Raw genomic sequence first — 14,999 nt, forward strand, 5'->3', positions numbered from 1 at the left:
ATAGAAATTTGTAACAGCCCTGAATGCAGCACTAACCTGGTTGTGGAGCACATCACTGACCTAATTAACAAGGAAACAGGGAATCTCCAAACTCTAGATCCCACGCAATTTGGTTTTGTGAAGGGTAGATCATGCCTACTCAACCTGGTTGGCTTCGAGTCAGTCACCAGAGCTGTGGATGAGGGCAAGGCAGTTCATACACCTACCTCGATCTGGCAAAGGCCTTTGATACCATTCCCCACTCAGGAATCATTGATAAACTCACGAAACTAGGCATCAACCCCTATAACACTAGGTGGGTTGCAAACTGGCTCACTGATAGAGCCCACACTGTGAAAGTAGCAGACTCAAGTCAAACTGCTGACCAGTCAAGTGCAATGCCACAGGGATCAGTCCTGGGTCCTCTCCTGTTTGGCATCTACGTTTCAAAAGTCCAAGCCAACACAAAGGGACTCTGGCTGACCAAATTCAGATGACTGCAAGCTGGGAGCCATTATTAACTCCCCACGTGGTGTAGACATCCTACAGAAAGGCCTCACAGAGACCAATGACTGGTGTTAAAACCATGGCCTTAAGCTTAATGCCAAAAAATGCGCTGTCATCCCCTTTGGGAAAAATTTGCCCCCTAATTACCACAATGGGAGCCCACTGAACACTGAGGGCGTTGTAAGAGATCTGGGGACACAGGTTGACAGCAACCTCTCCTTCGACCACCACATTGCCACTGATCAGAAAATCCTATGTGGCACATCTCATTACCAAGGGATTTGCATCCATGAAGAAAGAGGTAATCATCTCTACTCTTCCCTCATTAGGCCAGAGTATAATTCCCCATTTGGCATGTAACTCACTAGACATATGCAACAGCTGGAAAGGCGACAAAAGTACCTCATGAAGAGGATCTTAGGCCTTAAACACATCCTACACGGACAGACTCAAAAAGAACTCTAGCTATTCTCTCAATCTACTAAGACTAGCTCTGCTTTACTTACAAAGCCATGTCTGACTCAACTGTTAGAAATGCTACATCTAAAGAAATCCCAATCAATCCGCACCACACTCAGAGACCTCAACCTCATTACCACAATCCCTCCGCACCACACGCTCCATAGACTTCAATCCCAGTATCACAATCAACAGAACATGCTGGAGACACGGTTCATAACCAGAAACTGCCTGAACTCTGGAATACAACTTCGCATACACGTCGAGCAGAGCACCTCACTGGCTTCAAGAGAAATCTTGAGTGGATGGGAAATGGAAAGTGCACCCCAGGGATCACTCCAGTGCCTCTACTTTATAGAGGCACTGAGAACCAACGTCTGGCAGCACAATGCCAGGGCACTTCTATGGGCTAGGCTTGTAAAGGCTCCAGGGCCACTAGCTTAGTACACACCTATGAACCTGCCTTGACCATCTGAAGAAGAGGCAATCTGTCTTCCTTCCCCTATGCAACCCACAACTTTGTCTTCCCAACGATGATGGCTCTCTGTGGCATGGAAACTAGTAGTGGAAATGACTGGCTGAATTCTCTGCAGCCTTAGTAGCTCCCTTTACCTAAATCAGTCGCTGGCAGAACATCCAATGATGCAAGGGCAAAAGCGGAATGCCTTGCAACCTTGGCCTTTTTAGGTAGCTCCGCCTCAATGGCGGACTTCGGATCCATATGTAGGGGTTAAGCACTTTAACTGCCAATTCTCGAAAGTGTTTTAGGGCTGCCAGGAAGCTACTCAGGATTTTAGATACAAATGACTAGCAGATGCTACAGGTAGTGTGGTAGTGTTCTTGGCATAAGCAGAACTAACATCACGCGAATCCTTGTGCAGAATCAGACGTAAACTTTCACTTCCCCTTTCTAGTGGACATCGGCTAAATAGCAGCAAACAACCAAGCTCAAGTAAGAAAAGGAATTTCCCCAATGGGGTACTTATCTGTAGACATCCTCAAGAATAGAGAGCAAAGCAGTCGATTTTGACCTTCGACTGCAACAGAGAAGATTTGAGGCCTGTGCATGCAGGCATCATATTTAAGACCCATGGTTTATGGCCATGCATGTGACACCCCACACATCTGGCAGCAACCAGGCTCAAGCTTTTGCATAGGAGCCAGATGTTCAGGTCGCCCGAGGATCCCACAGTAAGAATACTACAAAATGGGAATAGTTCATGTGTACATTCTGCGAAAATCTCAACAGCTGGGAGGTATGTCTGAAGGGGTTTCAGACAGAAACCAAACTTTTTTCAGTTGTTCGAGTGGGCTATGAAAGTGCTTCACCTCCTTCAAGGAGATAAATCTTGTAGGTCTGCCTGAAGCAGCGTTTCCAACATCTGTCTCTCATCCTTTCAGATGCTTCTGCTTACTCAAGAGCATAACTGAGGGACCGAACGCCACACCAAGTGTACACCCCCAACACGTTCTACAGTGCTCTATGCTTCTGAAGTGAATAGACCCTATGTGCAACAGTCCTGGATTTAAAAAAAATTAGAATGACAGTTAGCAACATTATGCACCAAACCCAGACAAATGTGGAAGATGGGGAGGACGATGACAACTGTAGGCTTACTGGTGAAAAGGTGGACACTGCTGAACACACTATACATTAATGGACAGTGAGCCTTGTATGCCTGTTGTAAAAAGGAATGATGTGATACTGCTAGTTAACAGACTGCTCTATCTGGATGAGATAGTTGAACCATTAAAAGGTCTCAAAATCAGGATTAATGCAACAAATCTGAAGCAGATTTTACACGTTACATTGTAAAGGGCTTTAGAAAGATACAAGAATACTGCAATGACATTCGCGACTTCATTTAAATGTGTGTGGTCAAGAAACAAGAGAGACAAATGCCAACTAAAGACACGTTTCTGGATATCCTTTTTGTAATTTGGAGAGCGGAGGAAAGTTGACTAACAAGTCATGTACAGCCCAAAGGCACAGCCTTTCACCAAAATGACACCAGGTAGGCCAGCATCTACAGCAATGCACAAGTGGCACGTTATCTGGGGTTATAATAGTGTGCCTTTCAGCTTCTGTACCAGCTTTCAAAATGGCAGTCAATATGCAAACCAGCCTGTTGATCAATATACATAACCATACAGTGAGAGAAAAAGCTTCTTAGAGTACACAGCAAAACTAAAAATGCCACGAAAATCTAAGTTAACTAAACAGGGTACCAAAAAATAGCATAAGGAAGACAGAAGAATCCCACTAGCAGGCCAACAGAATCCTAAAATTAAATTACAATCCTCCCTTATAGCATCAAAATATTCAGCACCAAACACTGCTCTGAACCTTTCTGAAATGGCACCGCATACTCAGATGCGATACATATCAAATATATAAAACTATGCAAATTTAACCACAAAGAAATATATAAAGCCTACACAAGATCTCTCACCCTTCGTCATTACAAAGGAGCACTTAAAAGTTACTTTCCAAAAAACAGCAGGCAGCAAGGTCACAGAGAACGTAGAACAGTATTATAAATGCACTTTTATTCAGGATGAATAGCTAGCATGTTAAAACTAAATGTACAAATACCCACCACTGCCAAACATTTCACCAATAAAAAGTACCCCCTCCAACTTCCACCCAGTTTGCCAGGGTCTGGTACACATTCCCAACTGCCTTCATTCTGCTTATGCCTGAATTCCAGGACACTTACCCACAGGGTCTACTCACTTCAGAAGCATACAGCAGCATGTAATACGTTTGTGATTGAACCAATAGCATGGTGGATAGCAGCTGTGATGCCACTTAAAGGGCAGACCCGCACCATGGTACTTGCAAACAACACCCATTAGCTTGCAAAGCCTTATCTGCAAAGACAGCATAGTTTTATCAAGTCAAGTTAATCTTAAAACCAACCAAAGACCACCCCCCCCCCCACAGTCTGCCATAAGAGTAGACTGCCTAATAAATTTGAAACTATTCAAACTATCTATACGGAATATCATAATATCACCAAAGCATGTGATACCATACCATAACCGGTTAATTAGCAAGCTACATCTTGGGTTCATAGATTAGTACTAGGCTAACTGCCCTTGCGAGCCATTTTAAGCCTAGCCAATTACCCCTTGAGAGATTCAAACCCTGCACCTTGTGTATGTAAGGCAAACACCTTAACCATTAGGCCATCCTCCCAATCTCCTCTGCGTCAATTTTATCCCTACGAGGGACAGCACACAGCAGATGCACCTTGAGGGACAGCACACAGCAGATGCACCTTGAGGGACAGCACACAGCAGATGCACCTTGAGGGACAGCACACAGCAGATGCACCTTGAGGGACAGCACACAGCAGATGCACCTTGAGGGACAGCACACAGCAGATGCACCTTGAGGGACAGCACACAGCAGATGCACCTTGAGGGACAGCACACAGCAGATGCACCTTCAGGGACAGCACACAGCAGATGCACCTTCAGGGTGCACACAGCAGACGCACCTTCAGAGCAGGAGGGCAAAAAATGGCATCCCTTAGAATCCTTACTAGGTCCTTCATTACTCTGAGCTTACTTTTCTGTTCTCCAAATGAAAGAACAGGATATCTGCTTACAAAATTTGACTGCAAAATGGGCAACATACTCAACACTCCTAATGACATGTAAAAGCTACAAACTGAACATGTTAAAAAAAACTGTTGCACAGAAAATGGACTGAAGCTAAGTGCTAAACAGTGCAACACTGTTGAATTTACAAAATACCTCATCAGGTTTAATATAGACAACACTGCACTCTAAAAAGGTGTTAAACCTCTCATTTCAACCAACTGCAACAGTGGTTAAGTGGCTCTACCTACTGCAGCTGAATGAAAAGCATCTGTTCTATATCTAAAGTAGTCCTTAATCCTCCATCACATTCTGCATGGACCAGACCTATCATACGATGCCCCACTCTGGGATGACAGACAGTTGGGAAGGCCTTCAAATTTTCTATTAAAATAAAGGATCACACAACTAAAAGACCTTGGCTACTAGGAGAGGCTGGAGGCTCTGTCCCTGTATTCAGTGTTCAACAGTCTACTTGGAGAGCAAGTCATGCCTCACTTCTTCAGGCATTAGTGATATGGTAGTCCTAAACCTTACATCTCCACAAATCAATGTCCAGTGCACATTAGGACTACCGATTTGAACTGGTTGTGCAGATAATCACCAAAAAATATGGCATATATGAAATTCAGTTAAGAAAAAAGTTGCAGTTACAGGATTTCGTAAGCATAAAAGCAACAGAAATGAGACTACATGGCAGAGAAACTGGTACTGACTAGCCCCCATCTTTAAACACTGCACCTCTGCTAGGCTTTAGCAGCCTCTCTGCAGACAAGTTTATGGGAGGACTGATTACAGCACAACTACATAGAAGTTTTCTGGTACGAGGGTATACCCTGCTTAAAGCTAGTTCTGTATGGAATTTGCCATAATCACACACACCAATGGTCATTTTTTGTAGTCCTATCTTACTGGATTCACAGATGTAGGTTCAGTCCAACATTCAGCATGAGCTCCAAGCATGGAATATCACCTTACCACAGACATCAAGTACCTAGTGCATATGTGGAGTCTGGTCACACCACTGTTAGCATTTAATTTTCTTAACTTTAAGCAGGACAGACCCATCCAAGTGTAGGGGCTGCTGGACAAATCAAAAGCCACATCAAGATATGCTGACTTGGGCAGAACCTGAGCAAGGTACTGCAGTGAAGAGGAGACTGGACACACAAAGTAACCCATCCCAGTCCCACACGGTCCACTACAATACAGAGAAGTAGTAGTGTCAACCCAGGTATGTACAATCTCATGCTTACACAACTTTTACATGTCCATACCCATCACTGTCGTAGTCATAGCATACAGGGAAGATTAACAAAATGTATCCAACCAAAGAGGGTGGCATGCTCAGTTTCCAAAGATTATATTATGCCTTTCAGAAATAAGCAAAGCCACACAATCATCACAATCTATCTGCAGTGTTTGGGGAAGGTATGAACAGGGAACAGAACGGACACTTGTAGGACAATGAGTACCAACCCTTTTTATAAAGACCTTAATACTGGCTTTGCTCCATATAGAACAGCTTTGACCCTTCTCCTGTAATGTCTTGCCATGTTCGAGACACTGAGAGACAAGCTTGTTTTGCCACTAGCAATTCTGCAAAGCAATCAACTGAACAGATTTTATGAAAGGTTCAGTTCTAACCAGGCAACCTCAAATCTCTGCACATCTAGGGTGAGAAAGACTCTTTCCACCTGTACTTTGGGGATGAGGGAACAGCACTGTTGAATTTGCCAAATACCTTACTTCAGCTTATAGTATAGAAACACTTCATTCCAAAAAGTTTAAAACCTTAAACATGAGCGAGAGGACTCGCTCTCCTTTCAAATTACAACAGTCATAAGTGCTCTACCTATTGCAGCCGAATGCCAGGTGCAGGCTACCTCTGTAACGTTTAGCATGAAGGGACTAGTGTGCAAGGTCTTATCCTTATGGAACTAAAGTAAAGCTCCTTGCATACAAGGGCTTATGGTTACCTGCTATCAGGATCATTTTCAAGTCAAGGAGACAGACCATGCAACATGGTGTCTCAGCAGGGTAGCCTTAAGTGTAGATGGCCAATTACACCCCTACTGCAGCACTGAATTTCTTAGTGACAACTACCACAGAAGGCCCAGATATCTAGACAGACTTCCAAAGGTTCTTGCCCTCACCATTCCTGAATAGTAGGGCACAGTCCCACCTAGGCATCACCCCCATGCCATTTGTTTCCTGCCCTGGGCTCCAGTCTGATGCAGTCCAAAACCAAAGCACTAAGGTCCCTGGATAAAGTGACTTCTGGCCAGGATACCAAACTACAAGTGGATCTACTAAGCTACCTCAACACACTAGGTCAAATAAGAGGAAAAGGGCACCTTGTTCACAGGCGTGTACGAGGCTAATGGCCATGGAGCCTTTACAAGCCTAGCACATAGATTTGCCTGGCATCGTGCCATCCAACCTTAGTTCCCAGTGCCTGTGTCGAGTAGAGCCACTGGAGTGATCCACAGGGTGAATTTTTTTATTTACAATCTCAAGATTTCTCTTGGAGAGGGCCAGTGAGGTGCTCTGCTTGTCATGTATGGGAAGTCTATTCCATAGCATGGGCAGTCTCTGGATTATTAACCTGTTCCTCCAGTAGGTTGTTGATTGCGGTAACAAGGCGGAGAGAGTGTGTGGTGCGGTGGCAGTCTTTGGATGCAGCATTTCTAACAGAGCTGGGTCAGACATGACTAAGTCAAGCAGAGATCACCTCTTAGCAGAGGATGAGACAGAAAAGAGTTGGGATTTTTTGTCTGTCCACACAGGACAAGTGTTTAAGGCCTAGGATCCTCATAGGTATTTTTGCGGCCTCTCCAGTTGTTGCAGGTGTCTAGTGAGTTGCATGTCACATGGGGCATTGTACTCTGACCTAATGAGGAAGAGTTGAGGGAGACAATGACCTTTTTCTTCCTGGATGCAAAACCCTTAGTAATGAGATGTGCCACGTAGGACTTCCTCACCACAGTGGCAATGTGGTGGTCAAAAGAGAGGTTGCTGTCAACCTGCGGTCCCAGATCTCTTACATCTTGTGCTCAGTGGACTACCACTGATGTGGTAATTCATGGGAACTGGGATTTTCCCAAAGGGGAAGATGACAATTTTCTGGCACTGAGCTTAAGGCCATGGTTCTAGACACTAGTCATGTGTCTCCGTGAGGCTTTCTGTAGGATGTCTACATCACTTGGGAGTTAATAAATTGCTCCCAACTTGCATAGTCTGCGAACTTTGCCCTTCGTTTTGGCCTGGACTTCAAAGTAGTAGATACCGCAACAGGAGAGGATCCAGGACCGAACCCTGTGGGACTCGGCTCGTGACTGGCTGGCAGTCTGACATGGGAGTCAGCTACTTTCACACTGTGGGTCCTGTGAGCCAGCTTGCAACCCACCTAGTGACACATGGGTTGATGCTTAACTTAGTGAGTTTTTCGAAGATTCCCAAGTGGGGAATGGTATCAAAGACCTCAGCCAGATCAAGTAGGCTGTACGAACCACCTTGCCATCATCCAAAGCTCTGGTGACAGACTCAAAGTCGACCAAGCATGTCCTATCCTTCACAAAAACAAACTTTGTGAGACCCAGTATGGAGATTCCCTATATCCTTATTAGGTCCATGATGTTGCATTCCATAACTTTGCATTTCAGACTAGTCAGGCTACTGGGGAGATAGCTCCCAGGGTTTGTAGCCGCTCCTCCTTTGGGGAGAGGGATGACTGTAGCAGTGCACCATTCAGTAGGGACAAAGCCTGATGTGAGGCTGTGATTGAACAGGGACACACAGGTGAGGTGCCAGTTCACTCTAGTTCATGTAGAACACAGCCAGGGATATTGTCAGGTCCCACAGAAGCTGTATTCTTGGCCTTGGACAGTGTTTTAACCTATGCAGCAGTAATACTGGGTGCCTAGCAATCCACTGGTATTGTGATTGGTCCTTTGGGGGGGGGGTTTAAGTTGGCACAGAATCTGTCGGGCAGTATTATTGGCAATATCTGTTGGCTCAGTACAGGAGGTACCATTGTGCAGTAGGTCAGAGCAAAATATGTGTATTGCACTGAAGATTCTTTACATAACTATAGAAGGCCTTGTGGTTGCATTTACTATATACTGCAATTCTGTTTTCAAAGCTAGCTTTAAAGGATTTGATGAGGGATCTCAACTTTTTGTTCAGGTTGTTAAGGGAGTTTTTCCAGTGTTGAGATTTCTTACTCCGCATCAGTTCCCTCCGCCCGTTGTAGATTTTATGGCAGGGGACCACCAAATTGGCTTTTTTTTTTGGGAGGAAAGCATCTTGGTTCTATTGGGTATGGTGAGATCCATGCATTTGTGTACGCGTTTGTACAGCTGAAGTAGAAATGGGAGGAAAGTATAAAGAATGAAGGTATCCACCCCAAAGTCTGTAAAGGACCTCAGAAACGAGAGAAAAATATTAAAGCTAAGTTATCAAACTGATCTGTTCCTTGCTTTTAGACTTGTCTAAAGTTTGTTTGTCACAGCAAACTTGCTTCAAATGCCCTCATTAGGTCTCTCAGCACACCTTTCTCTGGTTCAAAAGCTACCTGTCCAATAGGTGTCAGTCAGTAAAATGGCACTTCACACTCCTCTCCCAGTCACCACTGTTGTCACCAACACCCTCTATACAGCCACACCTCAAGGCTCTCCCATCCTCAACCTCCAGCCTTAAAACAGTAAAAGCGTGAATGATGGTATAGCAAAATGGCTAGATTTGCAGAATTTTCAGAAACCATCACTGTACAGCACTAAAAAGCCTACACTGGTTAGAACTGCCTCATCAACATATATATAGCTCCTTACTACTTATCTGCCTGCCCAGTGCTAAACATTCTACACAACTATGCCGCGGTCGGTCACTGTGATCCACAACTTCCATCTACAAACATAACAAATCTGCTGGGCCTAGTCTGTACTCCTACAAGGTTAAGGCCCAACTCTTTATATGTATCCAGTCTCCCATCTTTCAAAACCACTTTAAAAGACTTCCTAGCTATAATCTGGCTCCATTCTTGAGCAAAACCAAGATAAACACTCTAAATGTGAACAAGTTTCTTTTCATTCATTCATTATACCTGCTTACTCTCCCCCTTCACTTCCATACTGCTATAAAAGTCTCTTCCCAGACTCACTCTAGACCATAAGCCCATTCATTCCCCCCTCAGTTCATACAGCAATTCCTATTTGTATTAGACTAACTTTACCTTTAAATTTATCTTTCAGTCCTTTTCTAAACATTAAATGATTGTTATATACATTAAATACTCTCTCCATGGTGTCCCTCAAAGTCTCACAAACTTAGTATATGCAGTAAAACCAAGTGTATAACGACAGCCGCACAGTCTATTACAAGATGAGCAGAATGTTGATCCTCCCAAACAGAATGAGTACAGTGGTTCTTGCATCTCATTTCCCCAAGTCAGCCATGACCTGGACTGAACAAAAGAAAACACCAGAGCTGCTGATGCACATCTGGAGAAAGTAAAAGGCCCAACTCAAGAACACCTCAAAGTCACCACCTTAATATTGGCCCAAAATGACACTCTAAACCAGAACCTACAATTCTTAAACTCAAACAGAAGTGGTAGCCAGGCAAAATAAATAGGGGATGCAAAATGTTAGCTTATTTTTTATGCAGAGATTCCCCAGGTGGCAAAGATTTTAAGACAGCTTAATGACAAGGACTTCTTGAATTTTTACAAGGGGAAAAAAAATTTGGAACAGTTGACCCCCCACCCCCCAAGACAGATATGCTGCAACAGCAGTTAGGAGCACATTCAACATGGCATAAACAATTCTATTTTGAAAAGGTATGACAAGTAATCCAAAAACTGCCAGGTACAGGTTCCTCATTTGGCACCAAAGTTTTTCCCTCACATCCTTGTTGCGTATGACTTCCTTGTATTAGTTTTCCTAACCACCCTTAAGATTAAAGACATCCTCCAACCATGTACGTGAAAAGGTCTAGATCATCCATGCAATCAACCTTAAAGTCTTGTAATTGGGATGTACGAGTCCCCTTGCCCTGCTCACAAGGTTGTCTTTACTGTATGCATCAGAAGAGCCAATACTGCAATAACCCAAAAAGAAACCTAGTTGTATTTTTCTCTAACTACTGTTTCTTGTGCCACCATAAGAAACAGGAGAGAGAAACAGACCTGTCTAGCTGATAAAGTCACCCAGCTCCCGAAAACGCACATATACAAGACACCTACCATCTGAAAAAAAGTCATTTTTGACCTACCCCACCAAAGGAACAGGCTCAGAATACCCCCCCCCCCCCCAGTTAGGGGGCGCCACAGCAGAACTCCGGTCCGCTAATGATTGGCAGTTGATTTTTATGTACCGGCTTGCCAGGCCTGACGCACAACCTTCAACGCCCATTCACATATCTCCACGCAGAAGACACTAGCTGAGAATCGAACCGGACAGCGTCTTACTGTGAGGCGACAACGCTACCGCAGCACCACCACCGCGGGTTCCTCAGAATAATACCCCAGTCTAATGTCAAATATTAGATCTGCAAGCATCTTGCCACTGGCTTGAGTACCACGAAACCTTACTGTCTCTCTAGCCTGGCTAGGGTCACCATCAGGGCTGGAGAAATGAATGCGCTTAAGACTGGTGCTCTCGTGTTGAAGCTAAAATACTGTCATAGAGAGACTTCCCCCAGTTTCCCACCAGTTCTGAGTGACGTAGCAGAGCTTCCCGGCGGCCTCTAAACAGTACACGTGTTAACAGGATCCCAACAGTATTTTATTATTTTCTTTTTTACTTCTGCATGTCCTCCCCGTGGTAGAGTGGCGTTCGAAAGACATGCGTAGAATGGGCGTGCCTTCGTTGAAGGTTGGGTGTCGAGCTGGCATCTCTGCACCCGTAAAAAAAATCTGTCAATCATTAGCGGACCGGAGTCCCGCTGTGGCGACCCCTAACCCAGGAAAAGCCGAAAGAACAACCTTTTCCAATTTTCAAAAAAATAGTTCTGTATCTTTCCTCTAAATTTCAGTAACCATGCAGTCTTTTGCAACCCCACCCCCCAAGTGGATTCAGCTCCAACTCTAGTTTTCTGTTTGAGTGTCGGGAGGAGGCAAGTTAAAGTGATTTGGGGGGGCATAGCTGTATCTCTCATAGTATGCACCCTTGGAGCAAGGCAAAGTTTATGATTTGGAAGTGGTCATGCTCTATACAGAAGCAGAGTATTTTTACAGAACCTCACCAATACCGATCTGTATACAACAGTCTCAAAGAAAAACATCCACTGTCCCCCAGATAATGTACAGACTGTAGAATGACCGTATCTGCCTTGGCTTTCTAAATATATTGCAAAGATCAAAACCTGTTGAAATTCCAGGACTTACTCCTCTAAATGTGAATCACTTCCATTCTTGCTAGGTGGTCCTTACTGGAAAAGGTTGTGAAACATGAACACATTCAGATCTCTAGGCTACAGAGGAGAAGGGAGACTTGACAACCTAGCAAAAAACACAAGTCCCAACTTGTCCACTGACCTCAAAATTAGGAAGTAGAAAGCACAAAAGGTGTTGTACAGCTAAAACTATAGGGTACTTCAGCAGAAATGCCACATGACTATCTTTACACCAGTGCTACATCTTTAACCTCACTTCTCATTACCAAGTCAAAAGGCAGTTTTGTCCAGACAATCTGCACTCCGTGCAGCTTTATTAAAATGGCTACAAAAGATGCAAAACCACCACACACTGTTGGCACTAAACTGGTATTATGCAAAAGTGCTCCACAAGAACACAGTAAAGTCTAACAAACATTTGAGAATAGAACCATTTCGCACAAGGGGGGCACACCCTTGAAAGCAGACTAGCTCTTCAAGGAGAGCAGGGTGGGGTGAAGACAAAAACTGATGGGCTACACAAAGCATGTTAACTACTAACAGCAATCCTGAAGACAGACAATGCTATCCTATTATGTTACAGCTCAAACAATCCACAGGGAATCCATTAACATTTATGAGGAAAAGCAAACGGCAATGAGTTACCATGTAATGCTATGGCTTCTCGAAAAGGCTGTAAATCAGTCTCTACTGATGAACTTGTTTCACTGGATGCAGCTCGGTTAGGAGAGACAACAGTCAATTTGGGGGAAGCTCTTGAGTTTCTTGGAGGGGGAATCTTCCCACACAGAAAACTGATTAAGTCCTCCCTTCGAATAGTTCTTCTCCGCTTTTTCACCCAAGCCAATACATCCTTATTGCGGCGCTGATAGCCAATTTGAATTCCTACTTCGTAGCTTCTTTTGTGAACGTCTATGCTTTCTACAACACAAAACAATACAGATTAGCCAGAGTACAGCCTTAAATTATCAGTAACAATGGTAAGCATGTCGGAATATAAACCTTTAAAATGCCATTAGAACCCCCACCCCCACCAATTTTTTTTTATTATTATGTCTTGCACAGTTTTGCAGCAACAAAATACCTCTGGGTGTCTGGACATTCAGAATTTGAATATGCCCAATGATGCTGCCACATTTGTTCTGCAGCCTGTCGAACAATGAACTGCCAAAGTGTGTGCAATAAATCAGTCTGCATCAAGACTCACTAGTTGCATAGACATTGCAAACCTGTGCTTATCATTGACAAGTGCTCTGTGCAAACTATGAGCTGCTAACCATGCAATCTAATTATATTCCAAACTACACTTACAGGCTTTTACTACACAAGACTTGATCTTGTATGCAAGAAAGGTCACTTCTCAGAGTACACTGAAGGGGAATGAAGCAGTCCACGGAGGACTTCAAGTCTTGTACTCCTCAAGTTGTCTCTACCGGTGTTTCAATTGTTGCCTGGAGAGAAGGAGGCCAAAGGAGTATTAACAAACAGTGGTCTAATGAGAGCAGAGTAAAAGGAGATAATGAAATCCATACCCCTTGGCACAATGCTTTGTTTATAAACTGCACAATACAGTTTACAGTGGCAGACACTGGTCAAAAGTTGGGTCACTGTGCACAAAGTTCCCAAAACGGGTCAACTATCAGGGGCATACTGAGAACGTTTTTAAGTTCCCTGGAGTAGAAAACTTCCCAAATAATAAAATAATGCATTTTTTGGCATTTAGTTTCAAACAATTCTGGCACCAATTATTTGAGGAATCAATAACTGCTCCTAGCATTCAGTCAGCTGCAAATGTGGTTAGCCAGAGCTTTAGTATTGGGTTTTACTTTCAAAACAGGAGAGGTCCCAGCATCAAACCTGGGGGACTCCACTCGTGACTGGACTCTGGGGGAGGTACAGCCCTCTATTTTGATCTCCTGCATCCCATAAGCCATGTGACATACAGGTTTATTCAAAACATGCAAGAAAACATGGAAAAATGCACAAGTGCAGTTATGTTAAGCTTGTTTAGATTATCAGTGTCCATTTTACAGCAGCAATGCCATTTTCTGACTAGCTAGTTTTTGTAACCTTTACAGACTTTAGTCTGGACTTTTTTTATACACATTTTTTTTTTAAAAGACAAAATACTATGATTATTATTTTTTTTAAAACATTTAAATAAAAGGAGTACAGGCTTCAAACTAAATTAAGGCTAGATAATATACGCCATGAGTGAAGTGCATTTTCCCCAAACGTTTTATCCACTTAAGAGTTATATGCATCTATGAGAGAGTGTGCACTTCAGTCCACACACACCTCCATATCTCTCTCTAAATATATTTATCTATCGCTATCTATCTATACATCTATACACACATACATATATACACACATTAATGGTGTTTGACTTGCGTCAACACTTGAGGTACTTCACTCACAGGTGATATTACCCAATGAGCCTCCAACCTCCATTTTCAAACTGTTTCTTCGTTGCTGCAGACTCCTTAAACTTGTTCTCTCAACTTGCTCTGCAAGTTCTTAACTAGATTTTCATATTTTTGTGATGACAGCTACTTAGAACTGACTAGATGAATGCCCTCTAACTCACCAATGTAAATGCTGCATTGTATATTTCATACCTGGTTCCACTACAGTAGTTTTAGCTGTGTTACTGTGGACTAAGCTATCGTGATGCATGTTTTTATCTACTGGTTAATGCAATTGACTACTGTTTTACCTCCTCTTTGTGACTTATTTTTATAGATTTCAATTATACTTTAGTAAATGATGCTCTCTACAACAGATGTAGTCTGCTGTCTAGCTGTGGCCATGTGTTCTACGTTCAGACGAATGAAACAAATTTCACCCTGTTACATATCTATATTATGTTTTTTTGTTAAGTACATTTGTTAACTTCAGCCGCATTTTAAATCTAAATTTTTTTATAACATTGCAAGTGTACTACTGTGTTACAGAGAATGCTAATGTGGAAGTCTCAATGCTTCTGTTTATACTGTGAGCTTCTGTCCTCTCTAAAATACCCCCATCGTATGGGCACTACACACAAC

General features: G+C 43.3%; 1 protein-coding gene across 2 annotated transcripts in view; it reads right to left on the reverse strand.

Annotated features, from left to right (window-relative positions):
- Positions 1 to 14,999, reverse strand: part of CCHR12.PART0H16orf72 (chromosome chr12.part0 C16orf72 homolog) — a 243,709-nt gene that overhangs the window by 217,622 nt on the left and 11,088 nt on the right. For both annotated transcript variants that reach the window (XM_044089079.1, XM_044089078.1), the window contains exon 3: positions 12,595 to 12,870. In XM_044089079.1, the coding sequence (XP_043945014.1) occupies positions 12,595 to 12,870 (276 nt within the window). The remainder of the gene's footprint in view (positions 1 to 12,594; positions 12,871 to 14,999) is intronic.

Source organism: Protopterus annectens, chromosome 12.part0 (assembly GCF_019279795.1).
Source record: "Protopterus annectens isolate FY-2018-M chromosome 12.part0, PAN1.0, whole genome shotgun sequence".
NCBI classification, from domain to species: Eukaryota; Metazoa; Chordata; order Ceratodontiformes; family Protopteridae; genus Protopterus; species Protopterus annectens.